General features: G+C 38.8%; 1 protein-coding gene across 5 annotated transcripts in view; it reads right to left on the minus strand.

Moving 5' to 3' along the window:
* LOC105686373 (G protein-coupled receptor kinase 1) overlaps positions 1–12,696 on the minus strand; it is a 20,596-nt gene continuing 7,900 nt past the window's right edge. For 2 of the 5 annotated variants that reach the window (XM_012401102.3, XM_012401101.3), the window contains 14 exons: positions 5,695–5,771; positions 5,503–5,576; positions 5,254–5,355; positions 5,056–5,130; positions 4,476–4,537; positions 4,328–4,379; positions 3,550–3,741; positions 3,144–3,451; positions 2,869–3,049; positions 2,297–2,674; positions 2,111–2,165; positions 1,858–2,009; positions 1,673–1,765; positions 1–1,580 (listed from right to left, as the gene is read on the minus strand). In XM_012401102.3, coding sequence (XP_012256525.1) covers positions 1,422–1,580; positions 1,673–1,765; positions 1,858–2,009; positions 2,111–2,165; positions 2,297–2,674; positions 2,869–3,049; positions 3,144–3,451; positions 3,550–3,741; positions 4,328–4,379; positions 4,476–4,537; positions 5,056–5,130; positions 5,254–5,355; positions 5,503–5,576; positions 5,695–5,771 — 1,960 coding nt within the window. In that variant the 3' untranslated portion in view covers positions 1–1,421. Of the gene's footprint in view, positions 1,581–1,672; positions 1,766–1,857; positions 2,010–2,110; positions 2,166–2,296; positions 2,675–2,868; positions 3,050–3,143; positions 3,452–3,549; positions 3,742–4,327; positions 4,380–4,475; positions 4,538–5,055; positions 5,131–5,253; positions 5,356–5,502; positions 5,577–5,694; positions 5,772–6,277; positions 6,784–12,696 lie in introns of those variants that run through there. The other 3 variants (XM_012401105.3, XM_012401104.3, XM_012401103.3) reach the window with 3 other exon arrangements.

Genomic DNA, 12,696 nt, shown 5'->3' on the forward strand with positions numbered 1-12,696 from the left:
TTTTCCGCGTTCATCGCACATTTTTTTTATTGCTTGAGCGGACCGCGCGTGTCTGCCCGAGCGTACACATTGATAACAATAATATTCAAGTTTTCTTTTTTGTTCCTTTTTTTACCTGTTAATATACAAACGACCTCATTATTATTTTTTCTAATTTTTTTGTTATTTTGTTCCTTCAATTATTGGGTAATTATTTATTTTTCTTTGCTCTAAACTTATTCTTATTTCTGTGATTTCTTACTATTTTCTTCTGATTTTCTTCCTTTGACTCGTTAATTTTCCTTCGTATCCTCCTTCGGTAAATACAATGACAACGATGATGATGGTTATGATGACAACGACAATAATAATAATAATAATAATAATATTAATACTAATAATCAATGATAATAGTCATAATAATGAAAAGGATGACAACAGTAATGCGAAAATAAAATAAAATAAAATGTCAATGACAATTATGATGATAATATTAATAATAATAATAGTAATATTAACAATAACATAATAAATAATGGATTTTTTGTTATTCGTTAGATAATATAAAATTCTGTTCTTTGTATTAGTAAATAAATTAAGTAAACGGATAGTACATTTTTTTTTGTTTTTTTTTCTCTTCAATTAATACAATAATACAGGTTCGTAGTAATATTAATAATACACTACCGGGTGGGGGAGGGAGGATTTCGGGGGCGGGAAGGGTTTTTGGAGTGGAGTGCGGATGGCACAGTCGCTAATCGCTAACGCCATTCACACACACACACACACACACATAGCTACCGTACAAATATAACGACGTCACGCTACGCACCCGACTTTCCTACGTCTAGCCCAGTGATTAAAATTCGGGCTGGCACAAGGGATGGATGAATAGGTGCGAGGCTACTCGCTAAGTCTCTATACAGCGCGGCGCTACCCGCCGTACAATGTTTAGTTTTATTTTATTTTATTTTAATTTATTTCATTTTATTTGCTTTTATTTTCTTTCATTTTATTTGCTTTTATTTCATTTCATTTCTTCTTATTTTATTTTATTTTGTTTTATTTCATTTTATTTTATTTCAATATTTTAATTATTCTCTCATTTTCTTGTTTGTTTCTTTTTCCCCCTTTTTTTTCTTGCTGGCGGCGGCGCGAGGGAGGAAAGGAAGGGGAGCGATAGGAAAATGTCGGGGAACTAGGAAAGGGTAGTTGGTTTGTCGTGGTTTTTTTATGTTTGTTATTTAATTTTTTTTTGTTTTCGAGTGATTGAGTGAGTTGAAGGGAAGAAAAGAGCTGAGCTCGGACGCTGCTTCAATACCATTGAGCATTACTCGGCCCCTTCATATCGTAGTAGTATAAAAAAAGTTGTTGCTGCTGCTGCTGCTGCTGCTGCGAGGCAGTGGGACTGGAGTATGACGATGTGTAACAAATGGCAAGGGTTAGTTCCCGTTTGTGGAACGCTGCGTTGGAGGAATTGCCGCTTCTCGTTCCGTGCCGTATATTTTACCAGCTTTTCGTGCCATATTACCGAGTAACTCCATTGAACATTTATGTGCAGATCTAAGCGATAACGCCCATTCTTTTAGCCCGATTTCATCCTAGGATAAGATACGATTATAAAAAAGATAAATTAATTTTATTTGTACCATATTTGAATAATTCGAATAAATCTCATGGAAATTTCACTCACGGGATTCGTTAGTACGATTTTTGCATCTCTAGTGCGAACTACTATACACTGTTCTCCTTTCACGTGTTGATAATCAGCAGCTACTTCTTCTACCTGAAATTGGAAAAATTCAATAACAATAATAATAAATTCAGGCATTCGAAAAACATCAATTTTTTCAATTTGGTTCTTGTCTTTCTTATTACCTGGTCCAAAAAGACGAGCTCAGGTTTATTGGTTGTCGACTCCGGATGGAGTTCCAATCTGTTTGGATAAAGTTTGGCATAACGAGTTTGCCACGCACTAGCAAAAGGACCGCCTAACTTTTTTATATATCCGTGCAATATACAATCCGATTCTGAAAATAAATAAGAACTTTGATTACCTCATCGATTCGAGTGGTGCGATTGTTTGTTTTATACAACGTAAAAAAGAAATGGATACGGAAATATGACTGACCTTTTTCGTCGGTATCGAATCTCAGTTTTTGTTTCGCTTTACGTTTATTTTCCAGCTTGAATGAATAAAAAAATAAATTAATAGATTAAAAGTCTTTTTTTTCTTTTTTCTTCAAATTGAAAATAGAATGAAATTTTAAATCTATATTTGGAAGAGGTAATTATTCAGACGTAGTTACGTATTTACCTTGTCAGCTTCATTGTTAATTGTTTCAAATACAGTGTCGGCAACTTCGGCCTGCCACCTTTCAGATATAACAAGAGGAAAATTTTTATAAAGATCCTGATCAGCGTCAGTTAATTTAATTCCTTTAGTATCCTCCTCGTCAAATGAACCAATGTCAAAAGCATCTGCAGCGTTCACTTCACCCTTGGGCGGTATCAACGGTGGCGTATATTTTTGAAGGTAAACCTGCTGCCAGTCGATTCCACTAAAAAATGGATGCTCTTTAAGTTCGTCTGCACCGCCACCCCGACATCCTAGTCTCTTGTCGATATCTCTTTGCAGCAATCCCTCCAAAAGCGACTGCAATTCCCTCGAGAATGTCTCCGGCAATTCGACTTTCTGAAGTAAAAAAAAAACCGAAGGAACAAAAATTACAAAACGATAATACTCTCAATATATTAGAAACTCGACGTACATAGGAACTCTACAATTTTACAAATTGAAATCGATACTTGTAGCATCGAAAAACGAATCATCGCGCATGTACATGTACATATATTAAATATATGGCAAGCATAAGCAAAAATATTTACACCAACCATGGTGAGTGTCATACGGTCTATTTCGTGCTTGTCTTTAGTTTTATGCTGTCTGAATGGACTGTGACCTTTCAGAAGTTTGTATAACATACAACCAAAAGAAAACCAATCTGCGCTCGAGTCGTAGGGGGTTGCTTTAGAGAGTACTTCCGGCGCCATGTAACCATGTGTGCCCCTGAAAAAGTGCAGAACCAAATGAAAAAAATAATTAGAAATTTATGGATTTGAAGTGGAAAAACCTAGGAAATTTCATCGTGACCTATACTCACACGCTGGCGTGAGGTTTTTTCTTAGAAAAATCACAGGCGAGGCCAAGATCTGATATTCTAACGTGACCGTTTTCGTCTAAAAGTATATTTGCTGGTTTCAGATCCCGATAAACGATGTATCTACGATGCATATGTTCAAGACCTAGTATAACTTCCGCGGCGTAAAATTTCATCTCAGGTTCATTAAATACACCGTGTTGACTGAGATGATAATGTAGGTCACCTCCGTTCATCAGGTCAAGTATAAAGCACAGTTTATCCGGTGTATGAAACGCGTACGTCATGCATACAATGAAAGGGCAATCCACCTGAGAAATAAAGGACAGACAAATTCCGTCAATTACGTCGTATCATATCGGAAGATACGGGAAAAAAATCATAGAGAAAAATGGAGGGGAAGACTCACTCCAGTACTGACTAGTGAGAGCATTATCCTTTCGTTGAGGGCGAGGGTTTCACCCTGTTTCATTTTGATGCGCTTCTTATCGAGGCACTTCATCGCGTACATTTTTCCAGTGTCTGCCTTACGACATCCGTAAACTTCGCCGAATCCCCCCCTCCCGATAATTCGATGTACACTGAAGTCGTTCATTGTCAACTGCAACAGATTCGGGTTAAAAAATGGGATCGCATGCAAAGGAACCCATATTGATAAGGAGAAACGGGACCGCAAAGTGTTATTTCACACGTACAAGCGATTCGAAGATTTAAGAGTTTTCAAGAAAAATAAATTCGCGGTTCATTTCCGCTGCCGAAATACCATCATCGCAATGTAATCGCTCCGGTAGGATCTAAAACTGATCCGCGTTTGTAGCGAATAATTGTTGGATATTTGACGAAGGTAAAAAAAAGTAATGAAAAAAGCAAAAAAAAAAAAAAAAACGATAAACTTCATAAACACGCGAAACAACTGTATAATTTAACAAGTTGGAAGAAATTAATTAGTTTCCCAGCTATGATTAAATATATACCATCGTTAAAAATGCATTAGAGTTAGAAAGCGAAAATAAAAGAGGAAGAAAATGAGTAGATGTAATAAAATGTTAGAAAAATAAGTGAACCAATATAACGCAGGAGTATGTGGGCTAACAACGAACAGAAGAGAGGTAAGAATTCGGGTAAAAAGAAGAGAAGGAAAAAGCGCTGAACGGTTAAACTAAAGAGAAATAAATAATTATTCATACCTGAATGTTGAGCTCGAGATTCTTCCATTGGCAGAAACGTGTGTACTTGTCACTGAAAGTTTTCACGTTAGTCCAGAGTCGAGTGAATGAGAATGAGGCAAATGCAATTGAAGCATTTTAATCTCGGTTCTACTACTGACAGGCTTACCTCTCCAAGAACTTTTTAAACGGGTCTCCCCTCAGGTGGTTGAAGATCTCCTCGATGTACGGCTGTAATTTAAAGTTGAAAAAAGAAAATAAATAAACGAACAAATAGACGATAAACGATGAAAATAATACACAACAACATTATTCGCAATAATTAATCGAAGTTTGAAATTTGACTGTAAAAAAAATATCTGAATTTTGAATAATTTAAACGTTACATGTTTAATCGATTCATTCGAATCCCTGTGCTCGAGAGGTAAACGGAAATTTGTACGCATGGGTACACATTATAGGTATAAATATACGCGTATGATATATTTATTCAAAAATTAAATTCATTTGAGTCGCATATAATCTTTGAGCATATTGTTTCAGGCGATAACGAAGAAAAAGGAGAACAATCATGAATACTTATATGTATATTAGGTTTATATGGACACATAATGATTAGATCCTCCGCAAAACAGAATATTTTATTTGATAATTCAATGGCAAATAAAAATTGAGTCATTAACAAATGTTTGATCAGGTATATATCGTTATAAGTAACACAATGAAAATGGAATGAAAGAAATCCTTACCTCAAATAAATTAACGGGAACTTCATTCTTCATTAGGTATTTCTGTACATGTGCTACCGCATCTTTCGAGTATTCCTGAAACGAGAATCAATGTACAGGGGGGGGGGAGGAAAACCAATGTAGGCAAATGGATAAATGATTTCGAAAGTTTTGAGTGAAGAGAAAAAAATGTACATATGACAAAAGTAATCAACTTACGTGCGCGTGAGCTAACAATTCTTTCATAATAAAATTGTCGTATATTTCCCGGGCTAGTTTTCTCCTCTCCTCCGGACATTCCAATTTCTCGTACGCTTTGATCTGAAACGTGAATGAAGAAAAAGGGGAGGGGGGAAAAAAAAAATATAAAAAATTGCGAAAGGGGAGAAAAATCATGTATCACATCGTATCGTATGCGGTGACAAATTTGTAGAAAAATTTAATCGTCGGATAAATGATTTTACGAACCTCTTCGTAAAAACTAAGTTGCGGAATTGGTTCCTCCGCTACAGTCTCGCAAAAATCTTTGAATAAAAGGTACCCTGGAACAATGAAAGAAAGAAGAAACGGTTTATAGATCAGATGAAAAAATGTTTTCCTCGGAAGAAAAAAAGGAAAGAACAAGAAACTTATCTTCAACAACGTCTAAGCATAACTCACCTAACATTTGATTGAATATTTTGTCAAAGTTTACTTCGTTCTTCTTTATAAGATGTTTATGCGTGACGCTCCTGACGCTGAAACATGAATGATGAAGCAGATCAGGGGGAGGAATAAAACGAAACAAATGTACAAGAAATAATAATGAATGATCGTTATTGTCCGTTTGTTTTATTCTATTTTTGTTCATCCAATCCCCCGAACAAATAAATACGTGTTATCGCATCTTATAATTCACATGGATGTCGACGTCGTCGTAAAGTCGAGCGCGGGATTTTGCGTGACGTAAAAAGAAACTAATGGGGGTCGGGCCACTTGACTAACATTTCGGTCAAGTGGTCAGAGAGAGTTAACCACCGATGCAGGGATAGGCATCGAGCAAACAGACATGGCGCATCGAACACTCTTGTAAATTGTGATAAAACGAAAAAGGCAACATATTTTCGCCATCGCGCGGTTAATTTTCGTCGAACCCTCCGCGATTGTCTTCCGATGCTTCTCTCTCTCCTTATTTTTCAATCTTAAAAAAATGCATACGCACGACGTACGTACGCAGGCGTATAGTTTCGTTCGAACTGCTCACCCCATCCACTTGGCGTTTTTCATCAGCGCCTTCAGCATCGTAAAAAATTACGCGTAACGGTGACAATCAATTTTAATAACTCCGTACAAAAGGGCTGCATCTGCGGTACGATTACAAAGATCACATGTAACGACGGCACGATAACAATAACGTGTATTGCGGCGGCGGCGGCGGTAGTAAAAATTTATAATATACATTGTTCATAAACAGTCGACGAGCACATTATTACTAAACTCCTTACTTAACGACGATGTACAATTATTATTTCCTCTACGCAGAGCGTTATCAGACGCATTCATATATACGTGTAATATACATGTAAAGTTTTCATATCAAGAATCCGGTGGTTTTTATCCTGCCAAACAGGATCTCGCGAACCATCCATTCCCTACGTCATTATCGAAGAGCCCATACCGTACGTAACGTACGTGCATACAACTAATAAAGTCGGTCTTTCCATCGATGATCGTACAATCGGAGGCGCGGACCGGAGGAAGCTTCTTTTTTTTTTCTTCTCTCAGTTTTGCTCGAAAAATTTCTCACCGCACGACACACCGTACCCGCGATACGTTGACAACTGAGTAATGAAATTGAAACGATTTCCCGATAGACGTTTTTTTCTTGGCACCTGCGAAGAGGAGAAGAAATTCAATGAAATAAGAACCGCAAATCCATGGATCTGCATTTCAAAGCTTCAAACGGTTTCGAAAACTATCGTCCCTACGGATTAACAAAGTTGAGAATCTCTGAGCAAATGTTTCATCTATTTCAGTAACCCCATCAATGAATTCTTTTACTTTCAACAAACATATCTCCGCGCGCCACAAAATCGAGAACAGCAGCTCGAGCAGCAACAGCGTGATCATAGCCACCGACCAACTAAACATTTTCGCTCCAGTCTCGAGAAGAAAAGAAAAATTCTCCGTTACGTAACCCCCGGTTTGTTATTTTTCTTTTCTTTTTCTTCTCTATTCTCTCAACTTTATTTTATAACGTTCGATCTTCTCATACCTACGCGTCTACGACACATATTTGATTCGCTAATCGGTGTATCGGACACCGAACGGCCCACGCCTAAAATGTAAAAATTCCTATGTGATATTTCGTCCGAGGTTTTTGACTCACTTCTTTTCTGATCCCATTTCACGAAGTAGGTAATTATGTTATACATATATGACGCAAAGGGAATTCCCAGAATATTGTATACGTATACACATATATGCATACGAGTATACTTAGGTATATGCCTATATCTAACGTAAGTTAAAGGTTTGTAACTCGTTGTTTGCTCTAAAAACCTGGCGGCACGTGCGAAATTGCAGAATAATAAAGATGTATCTATACCGTACGCACGTCTCTGAAGCGTGGTAAAAATTCAAATAATTATAATTACGTATGGACTCTGATCGTTACCATCGATTTCATGTATCTCGCCTAAAAGACGATTCGATTATTGGTTGATTTTTTTTTAATCAATATCATATCACCATCGCCGTGAATCAATTCAAAAACACACCGCACATAACTCATATGTACAAAGCGTGTACACGTACGTATGTAAGCTTACATTTAGGGGAGAGGGTGCAACGCTTGATATAACAGCACTAATTGGTAAATTAATGAAGTCCGTAAGAACGACGGGGAAGAAAAAAATAATTTACATGCTATTGAGGGTACACGGTATACAATATGATCGATATCGGTAGCGCGTGTAATCCTGAGAAAATAGTCCATCGGCGTTTACATAGGGGAGCGATACGAAGCTGCGAAAATATGAAGAAGTTGAAAAATTGAAAAATCCAAATAAAATGAAAACAAAAAGAGGGGACAATATTTCGGTCTCACAATCAGATTATATGGAAGTTGAATAATTTTTTTATCTTTCCATATTTCCTGGGATATTATTTTCAATTTTGTTCTTTTTATTTTCTATCCCCTAACCGAATGACGCACGTCGAGAGCGTTCAGATAGCGTTTTATCTGATTGACTCCGCGGTTTGCCTTGTGCAAGCTCTATTATAGGTACTGTATAATATATGTACGTTATACACACGTGTATAACCTATATACACACGCGTACACGTCGGCACATATTCATGTACGAAATACCGTAATTTACATAACCGCCGATATAATACCGCCGTCCTTATAATACATATATGTGTAACATCACCCGTGCATCGCTCGAGCTACCGAAAAAATAAAAAAAAAAAAAAAAACTGGAAAAAAAATAACCTCCCGAAAGCAAAAAGAAAGAGATAAAGATTGGGTAGTAGTCACCATACATCTTCAACGTTCTTTCCCTGTAATTTTTTTTCTCACCCTCCGCACACCATAAGCAACATCATATATGTACATGTGCGGGTATCTAATGCGACCCCCGTCATGTTTGCAGGAGGTTTTAATTAATTCTGGCCCCTGAATCCTGTTTTGTCTGTGTACATATGTACAGACAGGTACACGAACGTCGATGTATACGTAGTCTGACAAGAACGGAACTGAAAACGATATTACTGTTAGCGACAACAATAAACTAAATGAGTATAAATTTGAAAACTATGTTAAATTACGTGATCGCTTGTGTGTATTCATTTCCATCGCCATTCGTACGCCCATGTACGTACCGATAAATATACAAGCATATGGGTATAATACATAAGTGAACATAGCAGCACAGAAAATGATTACCCATAAATGTACGGAGATCATAAAAAATGAATTTATCGAAAGTACATATGTGTACATACCTATTTACGCGTATGAAGTATACTCGAGCGATTAAAAATCGGAAAAAGGAAAAGATAAAAAAATCCAAAAAAAAAAATATATAAAAAAAATTCAAAATCGATCGAGTACATACATTATGTATACAGGTTTGATGTATACATGTATATACATATGTGCAACGTGTTTAGATTTGCGCGAAGATAATGTATATCGAACATTAATCATTGTTACGGTATAATATAACGATATAATTATTACATTATCATCATTATAAATGAAGTACGAGTTGAGAAAGAGAGAGAGAGAGAAAAAAAATGGTGGAAAAACGACGAATGAAAAAAAAGAAGGAGAAAAAAAGTAGGAAACCGGCATCAAAATCTATTTTGTATGTACAAGCGCGTAAAGTATCGCACAGGTAAAACTGCAGCAGTTTCGCGCGGCGGAGACGGAATAGAGAGGCGAGCCATTTAGAGATTGCGGCGAGGTTTGACGACCGTTGCGATAAAATATAAGGGAGGCATAATATGAGAATGTTCACGACACAATTAAGGGTCCGTATAACGCACACTTGTGTTTACCGGACATACACGTACGTACGTACGTACGTACATTACACCCGCTCACGTAACACACACGCCTTAGGTGCGGTGGAATTATTTTTTTTCCCCCCCCGAGTTCCACGCGGGTTTTCTTACACTTGCCAGCCGGTCTTTTTTTCCCTTCTTTTTTACGTAGCCCGCGATCGGGAATAAACACTTAATTGGTATTAAAGCGCGGAATCGTTTTCCGAGGATAATAAAAACCAAAAATAACGAGTAATTTGCCGGCACGTTATTCCGCCTATTTATGTCTTACATATGTAACGTACGTATACACGTGCAGTGTACATATGTAACGCCGTACGTGTAATCGCACCTTTTACCAGCTTCGCACCCTTTGCCACCCCTCGTCGTTCGTTCGTCGCGCCCGATTATCGGTCTACACGTTTTTCGTTCTTCCGCGGTATCGTATACTCGATTTTTCAATATCTTTTCTTCATTTTTTTATTTTCTCGGATAAAAATTGTACGCGTGAGTCGATTCGTCATTCACCCGTATCTACGTACGTACGGTATAGATCGATCGAGAATGTGCAAAGAGTAAATAAATAAATAAAATCTAAATACAAGTAAAACACAATGGAGGTATAATTACGCGGTATTAGCGTTCATTAAATCTCCTAATTACAACGAACTTATAATACTTGATTAATCGCTGGGTATATTATTATAGTCCCTGTTATCGAGGTACCGTAATTATTATAATTATTTTCATTTTCAGCGTTCCCGCGGACGCGATAATAATTGACCGCGTACACCTATAATACGCCATCGTGTGCACACTACAGGTATACAAGTATGAGTACACATCCAACGAAGTTTGATTTTAATTTTCATTTATTTATCGATATCATTATTATCGTTGTATTCGCGACACGTACGCTATATTACATCGGCCCGCGTACCGCGTGCGTACGAATAGCGTCGAGAAATCGTAAAATTTTCTATCGTTTGTTCGCATAAATGATAATACGCGTACACGTGGAATAATGTACGATAAATCGGCGCGGAGTCTCTATATTAGCTAAAAATCCGCGACCGATCAATTATATCTGCGTACGTGAGCCTTGAGCGTGACACAAATTGACTCACTTGAGAAGTAAAATTATATACGCCTCGGGTACGTTACATACGTGGACGTACGTACGTACGTACGTATAGATATAAATATGGAATGTAATCATATATTGCATATAGATTGCAAGCCCTCGCATTTCTACGTGAGCGTGTACATCTGTTTGAATTTTTCAATTTCTTCGATATTCGCTGCATACGGGGGGGGAAATAAAAATCACCTCATCGACGCGTATACATGTATACGAGTCCAGGTAGACGGGTGGCGTTACGTGCACGTAATTTTTTTTTCCAAACTTACGTGTCGTTTCGTGGCTCCAACAAGTGGAGCAATTAGATTTAGGAATGTTACGAGTGTCGCGGAGCGCCGGAGCCGGGGTCGTCGGGGGATGAAAATAAAACTAAAACGAATGAATGAAAAAAGAACCCTCTGCATAATTCGTGAAGCAGCGACATAGTTGCCGGTCTGTGTGTGTGTGTATAAACTAGATACACGTGGAAAGTTGTCGCCGATGATACGCGGGTAGATCGATGCGATGCGGTGACGAAAGAAAAGGAGCTGCAGGGGGGAGAGGAGGAAAAAAAAAAAAGAGTAATAAAAATGAAAAGAAAATGATAACTTTGAAAGAGGGAAATAAAGGGGAAGAAAAATGAACGAAACCTCACCTTTGCAAACTTCTTTTCTCCGTGCATCGGCACCGACGTCGTCGAAGCCCGAAGGTGCAGGTTTTTCTAGCGCGGAGTAGGTATAAGGTACGTACCTACCTACCTACCTACCTACCCCGTACCTCCGAGCGAGAGCAGCAGCGATCATTACTTCGTCTCATACTTTGAATAAAGGCTTAAAAAATTTACGCGGTCGCGTACACAGGGTGGGTTTTTAATTAACCCTCGGCGAAAACCTCGAATTTCCCGACCTCCGCGGTACGCCGCGGTTTTGTCCCTATTTTTGTTTTTTTTTTTCTTTCGTTTTTCTTTTTTGCGTTTTTTCGTTTTTCGCTTTCGAAGACGACGATCGTTGCGACGAATGCTAACCAATCAGCGATACGAAATCCGCGGTGTAAAATTGTTCGTCGTAAATCAGCACGCACCTCAGCCTCGCGCACGCTGCGCTCTCCGCTCTCGGATGAGAACCGCTGAAACGAATCAAAGCGAAGCAGTTTCGTTGCACAAAGATTTCACCCCAGGCTAACGTTCAAAGCTTCATGAGCTTACTTTGCCCACGCTGAGGGTAAATGTATATAGAGCCGCTGGACAAACACGATCTTAATACGTAGAGCATCCCCTTGGCCAAACCGAAAAGGTCGCCCCCGCCGCGCCGCATGATGAAAGTTTTCAGCGTTCGAGGGTTAAAAATGTCTCTTTCTCTCTCGACCTTTCTTTCCTTCTCCGACTTTTTCTTCCCTTCCCTTTCCGTTTTTCTTCGTCGATATACGAGCACGCGGTGTTTCGCTCTTTCGACGTATTGAGAACTGGAAAAAATATGAAAAAAGAAGAAGAAAAAACAGTTTACCGCACTCTTCGCGTTCGCCGAAAAACAACCCCCGGCCCGAGAAAACGGTGCTGCAAAAACCAAACATCGGAGAAAAACCGCAAAATTTTCTACAACCTCTTCGTCGTTTACGATGTTATTGTTTTCGGATCTGTTTTTTTTTCGTTTTTTCCTTTCCACCGCCACGCCGGGGGTGCAGAGGTCCTGCAGGATGGCGTCCCGTGTGAGAATTCTATGCATACGTAAATGGATTTTGTAAGCGTCTCAGCTGATACGACGATTACGCCGATGCCGAGGGGGTGGGACGTTGTTCCCGAAATGTGAGGCGGTGAAACGGGAGCAGAGAAACACAGGGTAGGAGGGGTGGGTTTCCCGGTTGGTCCACATCGCGTCGTATCGCCCCCGCTCGCCGGGGTAAACAACGACGCCGGCGCGTTACCTTTGCTCCCTTTTGTGTACGCCGACCTCAAAACCCCACCCAGTGTAACATCCCCTCCAGAATGTTCCGGCCTCACCCCCGTTTCCTAT

The sequence above is a fragment of the Athalia rosae genome, chromosome 3 (assembly GCF_917208135.1).
Source record: "Athalia rosae chromosome 3, iyAthRosa1.1, whole genome shotgun sequence".
In the NCBI taxonomy this organism is placed as follows: Eukaryota; Metazoa; Arthropoda; class Insecta; order Hymenoptera; family Athaliidae; genus Athalia; species Athalia rosae.